The sequence below is a fragment of the Cryptomeria japonica genome, chromosome 10 (assembly GCF_030272615.1).
Source record: "Cryptomeria japonica chromosome 10, Sugi_1.0, whole genome shotgun sequence".
In the NCBI taxonomy this organism is placed as follows: Eukaryota; Viridiplantae; Streptophyta; class Pinopsida; order Cupressales; family Cupressaceae; genus Cryptomeria; species Cryptomeria japonica.
The window spans coordinates 299421630-299438994 of record NC_081414.1 but is presented as its reverse complement, the minus strand read 5'-3'; the positions used below and the strand labels follow the sequence as shown (position 1 = coordinate 299438994).

General features: G+C 37.9%; 1 protein-coding gene across 2 annotated transcripts in view; it reads left to right on the top strand.

Annotated features, from left to right (window-relative positions):
* The first annotated feature begins 407 nt into the window (after positions 1-407).
* The window catches only part of LOC131040907 (uncharacterized), a 48796-nt gene continuing 31838 nt past the window's right edge, over positions 408-17365 (top strand). The window contains exon 1 of one of the 2 annotated variants that reach the window (XM_057973865.2): positions 408-699. In XM_057973865.2, coding sequence (XP_057829848.2) covers positions 582-699 — 118 coding nt within the window. In that variant the 5' untranslated portion in view covers positions 408-581. The remainder of the gene's footprint in view (positions 700-17365) is intronic. The other variant, XM_057973866.2, reaches the window with a different exon arrangement.

The following is a 17365-nucleotide window of genomic DNA, read 5'->3' as shown; positions in this document are numbered from 1 at the left end:
ATATATATATATATATATATATATATATATATATATATATATATACCCTTAAAAGGACTACCTTACTACCTTCTTATATATGTAGAAATACAAAAATATAATCCCTATTATATGCGCTTAAAAGAACTACCTTCTTATATATATATAGAAATACAAAAAGATAATCCTTATTAATGACAATAGTTAATAAAATAAGAAGAAAATGATACACAAAAGAAAAAGAAAAGATAATTAGTTTTTTACAATCTATAATAGTTGTTCTAGTTTCTAAATTAATATCAAAACAAAAAAAAACGGAAAAACATAATTTTTTTTTTTTTTTTTTTAAATTACAAATATTTTGATTTGTTTGGACTGATCATACATCTATGAAGGGTATGCCTATATGAACGGTCAAAATACAAAGATGAATGCAAACGATGGCTATACCTCCCAATTTGTATCGAGAATAGTTCCTGCCGTCCAATTGACTCCCACTACAAACGTTTACTGAGTCATTAAGTTTGGATTGTAGATGTAAAAGATTTGTACCGCAACAATTCAAAACTGTGAACATTTGGAACTCTGGAAGTGTCGGAGAGATGGAGAGGGGAGATGTAGAAAGGAAAGTGTACGAGGCATGCAGGAGATGTCCTTATGGAGCCGATCTCATGGTTACTGCTTTCGTACAAGCCCTAAACAGCTATCGTCGCTCTTCTGGTAAATTCTTATAAATAGACATTTACCTTCAAATTTAGTATTTAATGCTTCTTTTTTCATAATTTCAGTTGGTTCCCACAAACCCTTTTAATAGCTTTGCTTGGGTGGCATAGTAATTTAGGTGATTCAGCTCTGATATGTATGCGAACATATCATATAATTTGGCTTGGATAACAGAAAATTGTAATTTCAGATTTTAAAGTCTGTAATGCTCATCATTGTTTTATATGGTGTTGGTCTATTTTTTCTTCTATTTAGTTGTTATTACAATTTCACACACTGCAGACAATGCCTCCTACTTAATCAGAAGAAAATACCGCCTACTTATCAGAAGAATTATCCTTTTGTTTTTATGGGCGATCAAGCCAGCACGTCCCAAAATTCATCAAAATCTGACCAAGGCTCGACTTGGTCATGGATGACGTAAACCTTCTATACCTCTATGCCTGATTGAACAAGTGCGAATGTGCAATTAATGGAAAGAGAATCGTCTTAAATGGAATTTAATGTTTCAAGAACAACTTCAAGATGCACATAGCCTTCCATTATGCTAAAACATAATCTGTAGTTTTTGCAAGAAAATCTGTTTTTCAAAATTTTCGAATATTTTAGACACGGAGAGGGGGAATTCGGACATTTGGACTTGTAAATTTTTTTTTGGTAAGATATAAATTCGAAAATATGGATTGAATTTGACAAATCCAGCCAGTCCAAAAAATCTGGATCCAGAACTGGTTGTATTTGATAACAATGTTTATGAACTAATAATATATAAGGTACCTAGGGCTAAGCGACCCTAGCCTGGAAATTCTTGGCTGAGGTAGTAACTCCTTTTTGGTGTTAACTAAGGAAATGTAAAAAATCTTACATGAATTGCACAAATCAAATGCATCTTCTTTTTCATCTCTCCAGATTTCTTCGTTCTTAAGCATCAAGCATTTTCCAACTGCAATAAAGTTAAAAAAATTAAAAGCTAGTGTGTTTTACAATGTATTCATCGCATTCTTTCTTCTTTTTCATCTTCCTTTCTTTGATTCAAATATGAAAAGGCACTGCTGAGTGCTCATAAATACGTTTTAAAAATTCCAAATAAATCGTTTCTCTTTTTGATCTTGGTTTTAACAAATTCTACGTTGGCGTGATGTCTCTTTAATAGCTCTAATTCTGCGGAGGGAAAAGAATGATATTAAAAATGTAACCCAATTTTCCACCCTTCAACTGTTCACTAGATCTGCCACCATAATTCCTGTCCACTTGATATGTTGTATCAGACCTCAAAATTCTCAATTTCCATCTTAAACTCTTGGCCGAAGCTATTCTGGCTCCAAAACAGACCTTTTGTACAGCGTGATAGTGATGTGTTTGTCAATCGCAGCTGTTAATTGCAAAATCGACAGTGTAAAATGTGTGACTAACACGCGTGTTAGTCAATCCGTACTGCCATTTTGGAGCCAGAATAGATGCGTCCTAAACTCTCTGCCCCTTTTTTATTACCTGGGATTTGAGTTTTGAGTTCCATCCACATGAATTTCCTGCCATCTGTTTTCTGTAGCGGGTACTATTCCCTCTAAGATAGCCATTGCTTCTGCTTGAAAATATTAATAGAGGTTGAATATCATAATATCGAAAGATCCCTTGCCCTTGTGGTAACTTGGATGATCTTTTGCAGCCCCAATAAATTGAGCTTAACCCAATATTTGGGAGGTTTCTTCTACATATCTTCAGGCTTTTCTCAGCCTATTCCCACCAAACCTGTTATCAGGGATATTTGTATATATATGTATTATGTCTATATGTATGTATATTTCCTGGGACATATCAATGCCACATGGTTTCCAGGGTTCACAAAACTTATGGTATTCCTGTATCCAAATCCATTCATGTCTTGGCAACTTGGGTAGTAATATTGCATGTCATATGGTTTGGTATCCCAGCTGATATGCGCTAGATCAACACTAACAATTGATTCTATATCAATGTTATGGCATTAACTCGTAGCAGCAAATCAATATGGCTTCTATAGACTTTAATATATATTAGAATTAAACTTATGGACTTAACTTAGCACAGATATAGTTAGTGAACTCTTTTTGTAATTTTTTGGGTCATTGTAAAACCCTTATATTTCTGTGTCGATGGATTCTTTTAACTCATACAGGCTTTAGAAAGTCAATAAATCCACCGTGGCAGATTAGGATGGATAAGTGATGCTCTATGCAATAATTGTTCTTTAGTGCATGCACGTATTAGGAAGAAGGTTTAAATATATGTATACTTCACTTAGCTATTCTCTTTATAGGGCTGTGTTTGATTGTTTTATAAGGTAAAACAATTTGTTTTTGTATTCTAGTTCACCTATGATGACAATGCCATTTCCTCTGTCAGCCTGTCATATTACAATGTCCAGGTGGTAGTTTGATTTTTATAGAGTATTTAGGATTAGGTGTTTAGCTTGTTGGAGAATGTATGTGACATATTGTCTCCTTTTTTGGCTTTAGGAAGGGGAAGGTAATGAATAGCAGTGTCAATTTCGCAAATAACATTTTTACATTGTATGTTTTTAGGAGCAATAGCAAAGTTGAGACCTTTAATAAAATGGGAAACCATGCCTTTGGTTATGGGGAAGCCAGATGGGTTTTAACTTTTAAAATTATAACACAAGGTGTTGGGGATTTCTAGCCAAGTTTCATTTCCCTGAGGATGAGTGAGGAAGACCAGTCAAAATGGCGGACATTTTCTATGCAGAAAATCCAAAAGAACATTGGCAAATCTAGAATCTTCTTTTCATGAGATAAATTTCGGTAACAGCCTCAGACTACTATCAGGTAGAGGCTAAGAGATCCTTTTGCAGAGTTGCCCACACAACTATCAAATTGTGGTAAGTTCAAACCATAATCATAGCAATAAACATGAAATTGGATGCACATCAGAGAAACATTTTTAATTGAATTTATGATCAAAATGGAGTTAAACTGATCATTTAAAAATTGCTGTATGATTATTCTATTATAGAAAATTTTGATTATCTTTGATTGACGGTCCCTGCCAATGCACTTGTTGTGGACACTCCTGTTTCCTAACTGATTATGTCACACCAAATAATGCTTTTCCTATCATTGTTTTGTGCTAGTTTGCAGTCACCCACAATTGGAATCTTCTAAGTTTAGAAATTTCAACATATTCTGTTACACCCTTGACCCATAGAATGTATTGGGATATGTGATTACTGATGGTTAGTTTTTAGATTTGATATTTGTAATGTAGTCTGCTTCAATTGGATTAGGGGATTCTATGACCCAGTGATACTAAATTAAGGATGTAGTAAGTAGTTGTTAATTATCATATTGACAAATTTTGTTCTGGTCGTAAGGCTTTTGGAGGTTGACCCCTTGAAGCAGTTTAGTCTAATAATAAAATGTTCTGCTCTATTTCACTCATATTGTTTGATCTGCTATATTCTGTTCTTGTCTGTGCATTTATTCTGCTATTACTGTCTTGTGAATCTGTTATGAATATTGATGGTATTCTGGTTTTCTGCTAATTAATTACATTACATATTTGCACAAAGAGGACTAAATGGATGATGGAATGATCTTTCTTTTCTTTTTTTGAAAAAGGGGGTTGAAAATTTATTTATCAGAATATCTCATCAGTACAAAAGAACAACAACCGGCAACCATCAGAAAACCAACAGAATACCCAAGAGAGCAGTCAAAACCAATCACTAAACAGCAAAGCTCATCAATACAGGAGAGATATCTAGTAACCATAAGGCCAAATCCATCCACGCTATCCATGAAAATCTTCAACAATCAACCTTTGAAGCCTTTGGGAACATCTCAGAGGGAGATGCTCCCAATCATCAACACTCCAGTCGCCCGTGTGCTCTAAGGCCCATTTGGCCGAACAATCAGCCACACTATTCCATTCCCTTGGGATATGGACAAAAAGAAATGAAATACAAAGAACTACTCAAGCAAAGGATTTGCCTAGCCACTGAAGCCAACTTCCAACTCACATCATCAAAATTTTGCTTTTTTAGCATATTGACAAGAATCTGGGAATCTGTCTCACAAATCATTCTTCATAGACCAGGTTCACAGCTCCTTTCCAAAGCAATAAGAATTGCCAATGCTTCCATAAGATTGTTGCTTTGATGACCCTTATAAATGGAGAAAAAGCAGAGAGCAGCATTAGTACAATCTCTCCCAATGCTTCCCACTCTAGCACGTCCAAGATTTCCCTTGGAAGAACCATTTGTATTAATCTTAACAAATCCAGAAGGAGGGTTCCATCTGCCAACTCTTTGAATTTTCTTGCTAGGAGCCTATCTCTTCCTTAAAGAGTCAGCCTTCATCCCACTTGCAGAAAAACCCAAATCATCTATTATCTCTACCTCCTGCGGCTCCAAGGAAGCATCCACCTCACATTTAGCTTGAATAAATTCCTGTATCATACCAACAATTCTCTGCCAAACCTATTGTCACCACCATCTTCTTATCCTAAAATATCCTGCAATTCCTTTCAAGCCATATCTGCCAAAGGACGTAGGTTGGGTCGATACTCCAAGTCACCTGAAGAAGAAAAGCCTTAGTAGGAGGCCTCCCCAAGCTCCTGCAAAAGTCAATTAGAGAGGAGGCATGAACACAAGCCTGCTTCCAAATACTGCACCATAAGTACCAAAGGAATCCTGAAAAAGGATAATGAAGAAATAGATGGGAGAACTCTCCTCATCCATCCCACGGAGAACACAAGTTGACACCCCTTGGAAGCCTGGCTTCCGAAGATTCTCCCAAGTGAGGCACCTATTGCGAGTAACAAGTCAAAGGAAAAAGTTACATTTTGGTCATGCAAACTTATTCCACATAGTCTTCCACCAAGGGATTTTATTTGTCCTATATCTTTGCCTATATAGTTCTTGAAAACCACAAGCCACAAAACTAGCTAGGAGATCTCCCCCCTTGAGAGAACTACAATCTCTTCTTGCAAGAATTTTAGAAAGCTCCACACGATCTTCCAAAGAACCTCCAGGTGGACATTCATAGGGGTTCTTCCATTTGCACATCTCCACCTATCCTAATCTTTGAATTATTTTAAAATCCTCAACCCTCTCCCAGCCAGCCTCAATGAAGCTATTGGAGAGGGATTGTAAATGTGGATACACAATCAGAACGGGAGGGAACCCATTCTAGGAGTCAGACCAAATGAGAGCCTCAGAACCCTTGTTACAAATCCAAAATAGCCGTTGCTTAATTAAATTAGCACCTCCTTCAAGAGTATCCTAGATCATAGTTCCTTTTTCTGTCAAGAAGATCCTTGGCACATCCTCACATTCCACACCCCTCAAGTACATCCAGGAAAGTATCTTGGCCCAACACTGATCTTGATTGGTGCATCAATGTCAGTAAAGCTTAGCAACCAAGGCTTGCCCCATAAGGGAAGCCTGACACAATCCAAGCACCCCATCCTCAATCGGTCTACACACAGTCCCCCACTTAACCAAGCTCCTTTTCGAGGAAGACAAGTTACCTGCCCATAATAATTGCCGAGAGAGAGCATCTATGTCCTTGATGAAATTTACAGGAGCCACTTGGACCATGCATTTATAAATGGGTAAAGCCTGCACCACAGATTTCAACAACAATACTCTTCTAGCAAAGGGAAGCCATTTGAAGGTCTAATGACCAACTTTCTTGCAAAACTTATCCAACGCACTGTGCCAAGTCCCTCTAGGCAAAGGGCTAGGAGAGAGGGGTATACCCAAATACATGAAAGGAGGAGTTCTAGTTTGAAATTTGAGAATCTGTATAATCATAGCTTGGATCAGAGGAGGGGTGTTGAAGAAAAATATGGAGGATTTGCCTTCATTAATCTGTTGACTTGAGGCAGCAAGATAGATATCCAAAGCCTAGCTGAAGCTGGACGCCTCTTTAACTTTAGCCACTCCCAAAAGAGTGTCGTCATCCACAAACTGTAAGTGGAAATGAGAGAGGAGATATTACCCCAATTCCAACCAGAAATCAGCCCTTGTCGCACATGGGATTTTAGAAGACGACCCAATCCTTTAGCCAATAATATGAATAAGTATGGAGGGAGTGGATCACCCCATCGGAGGCCCCTTGAAGCTCCAAACAAAGAAGTGGGCTTACTATTAATGAGAACAAAGTAACAAATAGAGGTAACACAACTCGTAACCTAACCAACCCAACTATGATCAAATCCAAAGGCATTACGAAGTTTTTGAAGAAAAGACTACTTGACCCAATCATAAGCTTTGGCCATATCAAGTATAATAAACATAGCCTTCTCCTTGGCCATATCAAGTGTTTTTTAGGCACATACGAACACCGAATAAAATACCCAAAAGTATCTTATCCTCTCTTGAAAAAGCTTCTCAAATGTTGAAGATTGGCTTAAGGATCACTTGAGACAACTCCAAGGTTTATAAATGTTAGGTCTTGATGTGTGGATAACCACGAGTGGTTGTTGCGATTGCTGTTTCATCAAGTGGCCTTTTGCATGAAGAGACTTATGAATAACTTTGCGGATGATATGCAGTGAAGTCTTTCCTACTACTACGAAATATTTATTAAAAAAAATGGCAAAAGATGACGGTTGAGAGGTTCTAAGCTATCCTAAGAATGAATGGATGAAAGACAATATAAGTGAAACTCTACTAGTCTTAGTATCGCCATACAGGAACAACTCCACCAAAACTAGTGCAATCTTCTAAGGATACTTAAAGATTTTCAAATCGTTACTAAGCATAGACACCATCACTTGAATGGATACCCATGATTGAGCAACAATTGAACTTGAGCACTTTCAATGATTCAAGTTGACCACACAAGGCGCACTTACAATCAGCAAGAGGCTAGTGGTATGGATTACGAGTTTCACAATAAATCAAGTACAACATTCCATCATTCAATCTGAGTGCTAAAACTAATATCAAAGATTGATTTGAGAGGGTGAAAAACCATGCAATAAGCTTCAAAGATTGAATAGAAACACCATAACTTCAATGTTTTATTAATCCAAAAGCTGAATAACAACAATTCTTCAAGTCCTTCTCTTATCACTCTTGAACTCCATCTCTTATATCTAATATCTAATCTCTCGAGCTGATATCTAACTTTCTAACTCTTTTCAAATGAAATGAGTGGAGTTTATATAGTACTCCAAATACAATGAAGGGCCAAGATCAAGTGAAGATCAAGGGCCAAGATTTTGCCACCTAAACCCTAATTAGGGTTTGATACAAATGAAACCCTATCTAGATGAGCATTATCATGAAATCAACCAGTGAGAAAATAGCAGGTGCTGGCACAGAAATCAAGGAAGCATCCTCCAATGAGAAAATGAATTGCCAAGTAGGATCATAACAAACTATCTTCTAGAATCTTGTTTCCTTTCTCTCCTTCCCTTTTGGCATATTCAATGAATTTGGTCACTATGCCCTCTATCTCAGTCATCAGAACTTCAGGTAGAGACTTCAACTGTTCCTCCATGTGCATGACTTCATCGAAGGCTTTGACGATAGCATTCTCCCATTCAGGTTTGAGCTCTTGAGTCTTGCTGGCTAATCCTACGAGTTCAAGCATATCATCCAACTGTCCTTTGGTGATCATTCCATCGATCCCATGAAAGATAACTCTTACTCTTTCTTCCAACTCTCTGGCTTCTATAATAATCCCAGGATCAATCTTCCTCTCCAAGACGATCTGTGCTACTTCTACTATCTTATCATGAATACGATGCATATCATCTTGAACTTGACTGCACCCGTTTCCAATATCATTTGCGAAGTAGACTACTCCATTGTAGAAAGCTGGGTGTAGATCCTTCTCTTCTTATTTTCTCTCTTAATAAGACTTCCCTGGGTGTTTTCCTTATTACTTGCAATACTGGAATGATAACATCTCTAGCATGAGCAAATGCTTCGAAGGCTTCTATGAGAACATGAGTTCTTCCAAGGACTTTTATGACTGTGTCGAGTGTCTTCATTATGCCTTTCATGAACTTGCTAACTTTGGTATATGAGTCTTCTATCCATGTGTCCATCAACTGTGCCGAATTCCTCATCTTCTCCATATGATCAATTGATTCTGCATGAAGCAAGGGTGGTGGTGTAGCTGTTGGACTCTGATGTCTCAATGGTTCCTGGAATTGTTGGAAATAGTTCCTCCACGCATTTATCTCCTTCTTTAACCTTTTATTCTTTTCTACTTCAGCTCTTTGCATATCATTAACTGCCTTCAATGAATCATTGGCATCACCTATGGCTTGCTCGGAGGTGAGTGGACCCAAATCAATAGTCTCCATATCATACTCATCTACTGTGATTTCCCCTTCATACTTATCAACCATTGGAGTAGCTATTTGCAACTTCCTAGATCCTGAATCATCTCTGATCACCTTAGACATCTTCATAGCTTTCCTTTTCTTAGTGACTTCTTGAGTCCAGCTTAGAAGGCTCCCTATGTCGTATGTTGGTTCTTCTTCAACTACTATTACTTCTTGGGCTAGTCTTTCCTTAAGCCATTCAAGAATAAAGGATCTCCCTTCTTGAACCTGTGTTTCTTCATGCACTTGCTCATCTCTAGGTGGTGAAGTAGTCTCATCATTGTGTAATGTCTCCTACTAGGAGGCTGCTAGGAGGCTGCCAATTCCTGTAACTTAATAATAGTTCTGATCAGATCTGATCGATGATCATGTCACTGGATGCTTTTGACTCCTTTCCTTTATATCTCTCAATGTGAGGGAGAGGTCACACCTCTTCATTATGGATGCCCTTTGGCAATAGACACACCCTTTCACCATTAGCACCCTTTTGAAAGAGTGCAACTCTCCATTACTTCTGCCCTTTGAAAGAGATGAAAGCTTTCACAATCAGATCTGCACTTCTTATTTAAATCAGATCTGCACTTCTTATTTAAATCAGATTTGCACTTTTGATTCCCAAATTACCCTTTTCAAAATGAGGTTCTCTTCTCCCTTTTATATCCCATGTTTGAGGGAGTCACAACTTTTCTTTCCATTGTTTTTGACCATTTATTAACTTAATTAAACTTTAATTATGTTTAATTATATTATTTTATATTTTAATTTTAGCTTTATTTTTATTCCTTTCTATTTATTATTACTATTATTTATTATTAAATTCTATTCCAAAGTGGGAGCATTACAGTTTGCCCCACTCAAGATTGCTTGTCCTCAAGCAATGATCATGGAATGTTCAAAATGTTTCCCAATATGAAATGGCTTTCGAAACACTCATAGAATAAACATGCTGCTACTTTTTTTTGTAAAAACCTAGTTCTTGCCCTAAATCACCATGTTATGTAAAACTACAAATGGAACAAGATGCGTACCTGATTGAGATCATGCAATAGGTTAGGAAACCATTGGACTAATAATATAAATCTCTAAAGAAAGATAACTAAGCATAAATTAACTTAACAAGGGTTTGGTCCAACTCCCTATAGGAGCTCAATCATAAGAAAGTGGGAGTAAGAGGAATGATGAGGTGTCCAAGAGACCCTCTACCCTAGGCCCAAGAGCGTAGTGAAAGCCAGAGCCCTCTTGGCCTCATGGGACCATCGATCAAAACTACCATGAGGTGGGCTACCTAGTGAGGTATCCTATCATCGTTCCCCTTCATCACTTCCATCATTATCCCCTTGTTAATAATCAATTATGATAGAGTTTGGAAAGATACAATAGGGTATCTTGAATTTCCTTCCCCTCTAAGTCCAAGAGCGTTGACTCTGTCTTACACCCCCTTGGCCTCATGGGACCATTGGTCAACTACCATGAGGTGGGCTACCTAGAGGAGGACCTCATCACTGTTCTCCCTCTTTGTACTTCCTTATATTATTACCATGCTGGTTCGCTCAACATATGCATCATAGGGTATTCTTCATACAAATGATAATATGAATTACATATACATTTCATAATTATGTAATTTTAAGACAAGTTTTCTCTCATCCTTGTCTCGCATTTTTTCTTAAATGGTTTGCACAATATCATAGATATCACTTAATGTTAAGAACTTATGATTAGAAGCATGACACACATCTATGACCTCAAATACAATGTTCCTAAATAAATGTCTATAGTAATCATAGACACTCATGGAGCAAACAAACACATCAGATATGAATCAAACGCGGAGCATACACTTGAAAACACGAAGCATACACATGGATAACTGCAAACACGGAGCATACATGTGAATACACATATTGTTAGATTCTTTTTCCTTAACTAGGACAATTCATTGATTCATCTTTAGATTCTTTACCCTGTAGGATGGCAGGATCATTGCTCTGATACCACTGTAATGTCTCCTACTAGGAGGCTGCCAATTCCTGTAACTTAATAATAGTTCTGATCAGATTTGATTGATGATCATGTCATTGGATGCTTTTGACTCTTTTCCTTTATATCTCTCAATGTGAGGGAGAGGTCACACCTCTTCATTATGGATGCCCTTTGGCAATAGACACACCCTTTCACCATTAGCACCCTTTTGAAAGAGTGCAACTCTTCATTACTTCTGCCCTTTGAAAGAGATGCAAGCTTTCACAATCAGATCTGCACTGCTTATTTAAATCAGATTTGCACTTCTGATTCCCAAATTACCCTTGTCAAAATGAGGTTCTCTTCTCCCTTTTATATCCCATGTTTGAGGCAGTCGCAACTTTTCCTTCCATGTCTTTTGACCATTTATTAACTTAATTAAATTCTAATTATGTTTAAATATATAATTTTTTATTTTAATTTTAGTTTTATTTTTATTCTTTTCTATTTTATTATTATTAAATTCTATTCCAAAGTGGGGACATTACACATTGTCTTCTTCTTCATCTTTTTCGATCTCTTGAATGTGATGAGTGAGATCTTCTTGTCCTTGTAATGATTTCTCTTTGCCTTTATCATTGTGAACTGTGGATTCCATTGATTCATTTGCTCCTTGACTTAATTCCTTTTCTACTCTCTGTTCTTCATGTCTTTCATCCCGGTTCAACTCTTCTTCACACCTGGAGGAAGGATGACTGGAACTTGATTTATGTTTTTTCCTTGAGGACTCCTTTTCTCCACGATCTTCTTTTCTCTTCGTACCTCTTGAGTGAGATGGTTGAGAAGCACTCCCAGTCGTGCTTGCTTCATCTTCACCATCTTTCCTTGCTTCTGAGTGGAATGTCATTGTTATGTTCTGCTCTTTCAATTTCTGATGCTGTATGTCTATCCATATGTGAGTGTATTCCAAGACTTGTTTCATCAACTCCTTCAAATCTACGACCTCCATGTCAACCCAATTGATGTTGATCTCCTTGCTTTCTTTGGCATAGGCTGATTGGAGATATTTGCCGCTATCCTGGACCTGATCAGCAACATTAAACAACTTATATTTCCTAATGAAGTCTAGAGGTAGTCTGGAATACATCTTTTTTTTCACTTCCACATCATCTTGAATGTTCATCCAATAGTCCTCCAACTGCCACTGGTGTCCATGCTTATTTCCCAAAATTCCTTTTACACTATCATATGGATCAAAGTGATCTCTGGGAGTGAATGGCTTGAGTGAGTAGAGTGCTAACTCTTTCTCGGCATCCTCAGCTACTTGAAAGGAAGGACACACTTCTATAGAGTCTCCAATTGTAATAGGAAAAGAAACACTGGTTCCATGCTTATGCCTATATGCCTTGACATATGCCACCAATTGTCTCACCACCTCAAGTAGCACCACTCTGTCTATTGGGTAGCATGGCAACATGTAGGGAGGAGAAGGATATTCTTGCACTCTGATATAAGTGAACTTCGGAAATTGGATGAACCAGGCACCATGCTATTGAACCAATGCTTGTGCTTTTGGAGAGTCTTTGTTGAAGTCCACCTCGAAGCATCCTTGTGATGTGCATAGTGAATGCATCATTCACTCTCCTATAGTGTTGTTTAGGCAGATGATGAAGCTGCGTATAACACTCATGCACTTTTATTTCTCCGGGTCTTCTTCTGACTATACCCCTATACATTAGTCCGGGATACTTGTAATTTCTTGCGAGAGAGTATATGACATAGGAGCTCATGTAGAATGTTCTAGTGTGCATCAGTCTTCTTAACTGCAAATCGATACTGTTGCTGATGAGCCTCGCCCAATTAATTGCATCTTTGCCATGAGTGACAATCTCTATGAAGTAGAACATCCAGTCCTCGAAATATGAAGTCGTGGGTGCACCAACCACTCGATTAAGTAGGGTGAAGTCTCTGAATTTATCTTTGAAATCCACCCTATGTAATCTGTCGGGCCACCTTCTCTTACCACCTCTATTCTTCTTTACCCAAAACTTGTCGACGATCTTTGAACAAGCTTCTGGATCATTGTCATAGGTGGACTTAGCTCCTTCCATACTTATGTAGATCATGTCCTTAGGCTCGGGTAGATGAAATGCTTCACTAATTGCTGTCTCCGAGAGATATGCAAGTACTGTTCCATCCTTTGCCACTATTCTTCTTGAGGGAGAATCATAATGTTGAGCACATTCAATGATTAATTCATAGCATTGCACCACAGGGGGGAAGCCAGCTGCATTTATAATCCCACTATCAATCATCTTCTTTGCTGTAGCAGTAGGTTCACTTGTGTACAACTGGTTTCGAAACTTCTTGGTGTCGAATTTCCCGAGATTGGTGTCTCCTATTTTGCTCCAATGAGACGTGATCCTGGTTTCTAATGCACCGTTCCTTGAGTCTTCCTTGATGTGCTTGACGGGTCATGGTTCTATTTGGTTTAGGAGCCGCCATATTTCACCTATAAGAGATATGCAAGTTAGGATAATGGTGAAAGGTATGTGAAATGTTGATACAATGAAGCCTTTTCGCTTGGTAGGCAGCCTATGATAATGATCTAAATCAATCTTACATCTAAATGAATATGAAATTTGAATGCCAAATAAGACTGATTTTTACACCTATTTGCACTTTCTCAATGAATTGAATGAATTGAGGAGGCCTAATCTACTTAAAAAATCAATATCTGACTTTAATCAGACCTGTACTTGATCCTTTATCAATTAAAATGATGCCTTTACCTCTGTTAATTGATATTCAACTTTAAATCTGATCAATGAGGTGAATGCTAATGTCCAGAAGTTCACTGTAACTGGATACTTTCGTCTTGTGAAGGGTGAATTCAGTTCTCTTTAGGACAAGTTTGGTGTGATACTGATGTAGTTTGCTGTGAATGGATAATTTTGGCTGAGCAAGCTGTCTCTTTGGTGAATTTCCCTGCTCAGTGATGAAATTCACCTTGCTTGATCACTGAATCTGCTCCTCCAATGATTGATTTTACTTTCGATGCTGACTGAGATTGCTAATATTGCTAATGAATTTTGCCTTGCTGATGAAGTTCGCCTTGCTGAGAGGAATTGTTTGTTTGATTTGATGGTTTGAAATGAAGGTTCAAATTCCTTCTTATAGGCAATCAAGGCAAAGGTTGTGTCTTTTCCTATAAAGGCCGACTTGGTTTTGATAGGAATAAAATTACAAATCACCTTTTAATGCTGGCCAACTTACATTTTCTTATTCAAATTTGAATATTGTTTTTGGGTGCCAAAGTAATGTTTAGTTAATCTTTAAAATGCATTGAAATATCAAGGAAATTCGCTCTCATTTAGGAAGATATGAAGTTCGCTCCCCTACCTTAGCACATGAAGTTCGCTCCCCTCTTTCAATTCATGAAGTTCGCTCCGCTATGCTTGAAGATGAAGTTCGCTCTTCTCTTTCAATTCATGAAGTTCGCTCCTCTATGCTTGAAGATGAAGTTTGCTCCCCTCTTTCAATTCATGAAGTTCGCTCCTCTATGCTTGAAGATGAAGTTCGCTCCCCTCTTTCAATTCATGAAGTTCACTCTTCTATGCTTGAAGATGAAGTTTGCTCTTGTAGGCTTGAAGATGAAGTTCACTCCCTTAGGCTTGAACATGAAGTTTGCTTTCAAATCAAAATCAAATCGGCTCAAGGTAAATACTCTCACATATCTCTTGGGCATATGAAAGAAATTCGCTCTTATTTGGGAGTACATGAAGTAAAATTCGCTCCATTACCTTTGCATATGAAGTTCACTCTTGGAGATCATTACATGAAATTCGCTCTCAAACTCATTCTCTTGAAGTTCGCTCTTCCTCCTTAGCACATGAAGTTCACTCTCCTCTCTTGGCACATGAAGTTCGCTCTCCTTCCCTTGGACACGAAGTTCGCTCTCCCTGCCTTGGTCATGAAGTTCGCTCTCCTTCCATTGGTCATGAAGTTCGCTCTCCTTCCCTTGGACATGAAGTTCTCTTTCCTTGCCTTGGTCATGAAGTTTGCTCTCCTTCCCTTGGACATGAAGTTTGCTCTCCTTCCCTTTCTTCCAAAACACTTCATTGTTTCATCAATCCAATCCTTAGGTTCTTTTTAATCCTTCATCCACCAAAAAGATGTCAAACTTTCCCTATGAAGGCCTAAAATGCAAAATTCGCTCCTCTCAAAGAATACATGAAGTAAACTTTGCTCTAAAGGAGTACTTGAGGTGTTCTCAAATCGAAATCATACTCTCTCCTCATTCATATGCTCTAACTCAAACAAGGCTCTTAAGGGAAATTCCCTTCAAAAGTGATGGTCATGAAGTTCGCTCCTGAGGCTAAGCACATGAAGTGAACTTCAAATCGGAATTCTGACTTACCTTTATTCACTTCATCCATTCAAACTTGTCAAAATAGGGCTCATAGAACGACTTCGCTCTCAACTAAGGGCATTCAAAGTGAATTTCTCTTTTCAAGAGGAGCACTTGAAGTTTTCGCCCTCAACCTCGAGCACTTTAATTATCCCTAACTGGCAATCTTTCACACACTTCGTTTGAACTTATGACTAACTCACATGAAATCTTGACTTTACAAACTCACTCATTTCATTCGGGAGGGAGATATTAGACTAAGAGACTAGGACCTGAGCAAAAAAAGGGGGGTCCCCATCTTGATGGGGTGATGTGTGTAATGATCACAACAACGACCCAATCCTTTAGCCAATAATATGAATAAGTATGGAGGGAGTGGATCACCCCGTTGGAGGCCCCTTGAAGCTCCAAACAAAGAAGTGGGCTTACTATTAATGAGAACAAAGTAACAAACAGAGGTAACACAACTCGTAACCTAACCAACCCAACTATGATCAAATCCAAAGGCATTATGAATTTTTTGAAGAAAAGATCACTTGAACCGATCATAAGCTTTGGCCATATCAAGTATAATAAACACAACCCTTCTCCTTGGAAGTCTCCATGGAGTGTATAGAATCAATAGCAATGACCACCCCATCCAAGATTTGCCATCCAGGTACAAAGCCACTCTGTTCCTCTGAGATAAGCCTAACAAGTGCTCTCTTAAGTCTTACAACAATCAATTTGGAAATAATCTTTTAAACCACATTGCAAAGAGCAGTTGGTCTAAACAAATCTACTAGCCCCTTCTCTTTTGGGAATAAGTACAAGGAAGGTAGAATTCAACGCTCCTAGCATTTGTTTGCTACTTTGTGATTCCAGCACCATAATTTATAATTCATCTCTGACAATCTCCTAAAATGCTTGAAAGAATTCAATTCAGAAGCCATCTGGTCTGAGGGCTTTTCCTTTCCTCATTTGAAAGACAATCCCTTATAACTCTTCAATTGAAATTGGACTATTAAGCCATCTCATTCATCTCTCTGGTGACTGTTGACGTGTATTTTGTACACCATCATACACAGAATAAAATACCTAAAGGCATCTTATCCTCTCTTGAATAAAGTCTCTAACTGCTGAAGATTCGCATGAAGGATCAGTTAGGATGACTCCAATGTTCTGGTTAGTAGGGTCTCTACGTGTGGATAAGCACCAGTGGTCGTTGTGATTTGCTGTGTCCTCAAGGGGCCTTACACTCCGAAGTCTTTGTTTTTGCTAAACTAAAGAAGCTTTTCAAAAATAACAAAAGGATAGGGTTTTGCAAGAGGTCTAATCTAATCTAACCCTAAGAATGACTTCATGTGGACAAGACTTGGCAAGATTCTACCAACTTCAATTTTGCCATAAAATAACAACTCAATTGAAATTGATGCGATCTTCTAAGGTAACGAAATGATTTTCAACGCATCAAAGATCAAAGACACTACCACGAAGGTACATGTCCAAGATACAATAATGATTGAAGGCTAGGTGATTCAAATATCTCCAGTTGACCACGCAAGGCGTTCCTACAATCAGCAAGAAGCTAGTGGTTTGGAAAGCGAATCCTACCAAAGATCAAGTCTCACACTTTGTCCTTCGAATTAATACACTACTTTGATTGAGCATGATTCGAGTAAATTGAACAACCATGAAGATAACCAAGAAAGTTGCAATAAAACACCATAACTTCAATATTTCATTGATTTCAAAGTCATCATGTACAACAATTGTTTGAATCCCTTTCCTCAAAACTCAATCTTGCTACAAAAGTAAAATTGCTTCTAACTCTAATCTCTCTAATACATCAAACTCTCTGATATCTAACTATTCACTATTACCAAATGAAACGAAAATGAGGGTATAAATAGCATCCTCAATTACAATGAATGGTCCAGATTGAAAGCAGATCAACGGTCAAGATCA